The sequence below is a fragment of the Helianthus annuus genome, chromosome 5, assembly GCF_002127325.2.
Source record: "Helianthus annuus cultivar XRQ/B chromosome 5, HanXRQr2.0-SUNRISE, whole genome shotgun sequence".
In the NCBI taxonomy this organism is placed as follows: domain Eukaryota; kingdom Viridiplantae; phylum Streptophyta; class Magnoliopsida; order Asterales; family Asteraceae; genus Helianthus; species Helianthus annuus.
In genome coordinates, this window is record NC_035437.2 from 163141068 (window position 1) to 163146829 (window position 5762).

A 5762-nucleotide genomic window follows, 5' to 3' on the forward strand; every position below is an offset into this window, starting at 1 on the left:
ATCTAATAGAGTTCGATTTCTTCGTTCAGACACACCATTATGTTGTGGCGTTCTAGGTGGAGTGAGATGTGAAACTATTCCACAATCCTTTAGATGGTCGATGAACTCCTGACTAAGATATTCACCGCCTTGATCTGATCGAAGCATCTAAATAGTTCTATTTAGCTGATTCTCTACTTCGTTTTGGTACTCCTTGAACTTTTCAAATGTCTCATGTTTATGCTTCATAAGATAAACATAACCATATCTACTGAAATCATCAGTGAATGTAACAAAGTATCTTTCTCCATGTCTTGAAATTGTTCTGAATGGACCAAATACATATGTATGTACAAGTCCCAACAGATCATTAGCTCTTTCTCCAACATTTGAAAAAGGTGCTTTTGATAACTTTCCACTTAAGCATGATTCGCATTTGCCAAATGTTTCCGAACCCTTAGAATCTAAGATTCCTGCGGTTTTAAGTTGTTTAACACGGTTCTTGCTTATGTGACCATGTAACACCACGTAAAAACGTGTCCAATTATACATAGACACGTGTCCTAAACTCCGGTTATGCGAAAGATTGAATTTAAGGGACTAAAGTTGACAACAAGTGAAAATGGGCAAATGAAAGGACTAAAAGTGTCAACATGCCAAACTTGAGCCTCTGAATGACCACATGCGAAGAAAATATTCTTAAATGGGTGATTGATTGGGTATGTGAAGCCGTTTGTGAAAATAATCGGAAGATTTTAAATTATAAGGGTTAAAAGTGTCAATATGTCAATTCTGACCTCTGAGTGGCCTTTTAACGAAACCGAGGCTTCGTAATATTCAAATATACTCCCGAGAATGTGTGATAAAAATTTCACGTGATTCCGAGATCGTTAAGCATGTTTTCTAAACTTTGGGCTAAAAGCGTCAACTTGATGAAACTTGTGTTTATGAAGGAATCTAACGAACCCGAGCCAAACGAAGTTTGTTTATACCTCCTTGGGCTCCAAAAAATCAACTACAAGGGCCTTGATTGCCAAAAATAAAGTTAAAAAGGGTTTAAAACGTTCAGGGACTGAAACTGCCAAGTTATAAACTTGTTTTACCAGTTTTCCCGGTCCACGCGGCCCGCGTAAGACCCCCCTTAGGTCTTACGCGCCCCGCCTCAGACTGCCAGTATCAGAAAATTTATGCCAGGTGCGGGTTTGGCCTGTTACACCGCCTTAGCCTAGTTTTTAACGACCTAGGGGCTGTAAGTCGGTTCAAATTAATAGGTAGGACACCTGGGGTGATCCCATGGCCTTCAATACACCTGGAAGTGATCCTAGAGCATCTAATTTAGTATAAATATGAGCATAGTCTTGTGTTCTTGGCACATCATTTGCAACAAGCTTCACTAAGGACTTGCTCTGGAGCTCTCAGCAGTAACAAGTGGATTTCAAGTGTAGAAAAGATTGCTAGGACCATTAGTAAGCTTCTAATTACTTCTTTAAGTTGTTTAATTAGCTTAATTACTTAAAAGTCAAACTTAGTGCTTAATTAGTTTGACTTTCGTTTTTATTACATGTGGCTTAACCACTGATCAAATTGAAAGTGGTTATGAAACCACATTAGCATAGGTGATTAACCCCTAAAAGGGTGTTTCCTAATTATCTCGTTTGACTGATTAAATGTCGGGTCAAAGTAGTTTGACAAAAAGTCAAACTGGACAGAAATGACAAAAATGATTCTAGTTAATAAACCAGAGGTTCTAAATTATATTATAACATTTTAATGACTCGGTAATGACTATATAAACATGTTTTATCAGTCCTAATCCGACAATTAATCGTCTAAGGGCAGATTATAACCGAAAATCGCAAAAGCTTGACTTTTGCTATGACTTTCAATTCTGACCCATTCAAGCTTATTTCTTCCATGTTTTAAGCTTCCATTAGGACCATATTACATTGTAGTATAACTCTCTGAAGTTATATTGCATGGTGCCTAATTATTTGTAATTTATGCTCTTAATCGTAATTATGCTCATTAATGCCTAAAACGCCCTTTTTACATAAAACCGAGATTTTTAGCAATATGAATGGACTAAAACCTTTGCTACTGATATTTAGACATGTCCCGAAAGTTTGACATCAGTTTGAGGTCTAGAATGGGAGTTATGCTTAATAGCGTAATTAAGGGACTTCTTAGTAATTAAAAAGCGTAATTAGCATACCTAAACCCGATTTTTGACACAAATCTTTTTATCTACTGATGATAAATAATATTTTGGGATTTTTGAAGATTTTTATTTATTTTTAGGCTAAGCTTAAAATAAGATTGTAGCCTAATTTCGGTAATTACCGGTTTTACCCTTTTCATACATAAATTGAGTTTTACATAATATTTTGAAGCCAAACTTTTTGCTACTGATCCTAAATGATAAATGTATTATTTTGGAACTTATAAACTGACCAAAATATCAGATCTCTTATTTTCACCATATTAGCCCTTTAAATCGCATATTAGGCGTTTTTAGCACCTAGTATGGGTCAAAACTATATTTATCATTTAAAACCCATAACCTACTGATGTTTTAAGTTAATTTACATAATATTACAGTAAGTTAAAGTTTTAAACTCAGAAACCTATTTTTTAGCTTTTAAAAGTCTATGTAAAATTACCAAAATGCCCTTACGGTGCATAATTGGTCATAAAAGGTGTATTTTTCATATATTAAGTATCTTACTGAAATAACTTAATAAAATGCATGTTTTTACCAATCTAATCAGACCTGGAACTCAGTTTTATAAATAAACTCTTTTATAAGCATCAAAATTACCAAAATGCCCTTATGGGACTTATTTTGGTTTAAATTGTTTTTGGGCATAAATGTTGATATGCTACTGTTATATTAACATATTTTGAGCATAATAATGATTAAGACCTGTTTATAACTTGTCCAGTTACCCGTTACGCATTTACGCGTTCGAAACGACTTACGTGACTAGTTTACGTAAAATAGCCGAAACAGGCTTAACTTTGTCATTAAAACCTCATTTTCCAGAATGTGTTTAGTTTACCCATATTATACAAGTATCCAAGCTTGTCGGGTCTAAATCACATTCTATCCCGGTCTCCGTTTAATCTATCGGTTAGGTCCGTAAGGTTTCTTTCTAGCTAGTCGGTCTAAGTCTTTGACTTAAGTAAAGACCCGTTAGCATCCTAATAGATAATTAAACCTTCTATACAGATTTATAGCTTCCGGTAAAAAGTGCCTTTCAGGAACTTTAGGGATTTACTGCTACATCAGGTAAATACTTTTAACTTATTTTCCCTATACGGGCTTGGGATACGGTATATTAATACCGCTTGGTTGGGTATGAGATTATTATGTCGGATTGTGATTTAATAAATCCGCATAACCCGTTTTAATCTGTATTGTTTGATAACATAAACATTTGGGGGTTAACGACCGCGTCCTGGATATCCTTGGCTCATTTAAATTATTAATGGCCACGACCTATGCACGGGGTACAGGCATGCACCCGACAGATGCAAATGCTAAATATTAATTTACCCACAAGTTGGGGATAACTCCTCTGTGGGTTCTATAAGTGGTGAGTCAGTTAATCATGTCCGGCTCACAAACCGGCCCCACATGTATGACAAGCATGTAAAACTGTATACAAGATTTTAATAAGATTGTCCCAAGTTATAAAGGATTTGTGCCTTGTGCATCTAAACCAATTTTCTTAAATGTTTTCAAAACGAGTCAGTTAAATTGTATTTACCAGTGTATACTGACGTATTTTCCTAAAGATTGAATTGACAGGTACTTATCGAAATAGGCTGGAGCTATAGGGTGTTGTAGAGGATCTTGCAAATCCCATAGATACCCGGAGTCTGAAGTTTTTGTTTCTTTGTACTTTATGATCCGCCTGTGGATCTTATTACATTCCAGTCTGTATTATTCTTGTACTCGAACATCGACAGACAGTATGGTTTGTAATAGTTTATTTACCCAGTCTTCCGCTGTGCTATATATTTGTGTATGTTGACAATGATGATATCAACTACGTCACAATACTCCCCGCCGGGCCCACTGGTAATACGTGGAATATTGGGGTGTGACAGGTTGGTATCAGAGCCAACATTGAGTGAATTAAACACTAACCTTTTGTGTTTAATCTCAATGACACAATAAGCACATTCCTTAGACTCTCGAGTCTAGGCAAATGACCTAGGATGCATCTTTATCTTTCCTTTGTTATTTTTATGTTTTGTTTTATTTTTGTTCTCTTGTTCAACAGGAAGTTAACCATCATGCCTCCAAGACTAAGAGGACGTGGCAAGGGTCCCATGCGTGGAGGACCATCAACAGCTGGACCATCTCACAGACGCACTCCATCGGCGTCTTTCTCCACCTCCGACTCCCGCGATATGTGGGGTCAACCTTTTGAGCCGGCAAGACACTCAGTCTCGCTCAGCTCTTCGCCATCTTTTCATCCTTCTTTCAGACCATTTGCTCCAAATGAGCTCGAACACTCTCACCATTCAGATCAATCTCACCATTCGCATGAATCTTACCCACCGCATAACTCGTTGCAATCTCATTCATTTCATCATTCCGAATCCCCTTACTCTCCAAGACAATTCAACCCAGCCGACTATGTGAACGACTTCCTTGGCTATAACCCATTGGGCCCTGAGGACCATTTCTCTCAGGAAATGGAAATGGATGACGATCCCGACCCGGAAATGCAAACATGAACCCCGGGCCACCCTATCAGCATATCTAGTGGGTCTCCGTTTCAAGGATCCCCTTACCATGGACCCGACTCCTTCCAAGAGAAGATGGCTACCTATGACTGGTTCTTTACTCCATCTTATCATAGCTCTCCGGCTCAACCACCTATAGATGATCCTCAACTTCAAGCTGTCTCACCACCACCACTCCCGGTAGAGGAGCCACCGCAGCAGCCACCGCAACCACCTCCCGAGCCTCCGAGGCGAAGGAGGAACGCTCGCATGTCCGTTAGAGGAGGACCCCGTTTCAGTTCTCCTCGAGGGTCGAGTTCCTATCCCCCTATTCCAGAGGACCCTCAGATGGGTGGGCCCTCAAACGCGGCACCGGAGGATAATCCTCCGCAAGCTTCTTATGCACCACCTATGCCGCCTGTGGGATTTGATAACCCTATTCCTACGTATCCAGGTTCTTCCGGGTATAATCCTTATGGAGACCCGTCGGGATATCCATTGGGCTATGGAACTCATGACCCATATCTTACGGCTGCGCAGTATCACCACCTTTATCCTTCTACTTACCCTTCTATGCCTCCAACTGACTACCCAATTCAGGGTTATCAGTATCCTCCATATCAACCACCTCCATCCCAGCAACTACAGCAGCAGCAACAAACTCAGGAAATCTTAGAGAGGTTGGATAAGGTTGAGCATAAAACTAAGAAGAACAAGGAGAGACATACTAGCTTCATGAAAGGTCTCGCCAACCTTATCAAGGGGAAGAAGAAATAGAGGGTTGTTTTGTTTCTTGTTTATTGTAATCATGTCCCTGCATGGACATTTGTTTGATTTCTGTATCAAGTCCCTGCGTGGACTTATTTTACATTTCTGTATACCCCTGCGCGGGTAGTTTGTCTTTTCTTAAGTCCCTTTTAGGGCAGTTGTATTCGTTTTCTTCGTAATGAAGTTTTAACTTTGGTTTTAATTGTGTATTTTATTACACCATGTTATTTCCTTTCAATTTATAATTGACCTGCCAAAGAAACTCTTAGAGGTATAAC

The 5762-nt window shown here is 38.8% G+C and overlaps 1 protein-coding gene across 1 annotated transcript; it reads left to right on the forward strand.

The window, feature by feature from the left end:
• Positions 1–4812: 4812 nt before the first annotated feature.
• LOC110943884 (leucine-rich repeat extensin-like protein 5) lies at positions 4813–5493 on the forward strand. Its single transcript, XM_022185615.1, has one exon. It carries the CDS (start codon positions 4813–4815, stop codon positions 5491–5493), a length of 681 nt encoding a protein of 226 aa, XP_022041307.1.
• The last annotated feature ends 269 nt before the right edge of the window (positions 5494–5762 follow it).

What these genes read in the sequence shown, in the direction of transcription:
- LOC110943884 (XM_022185615.1), top strand. Translation starts at nt 4,813, where the DNA reads ATGGCTACCTATGACTGGTTCTTTACTCCATCTTATCATAGCTCTCCG.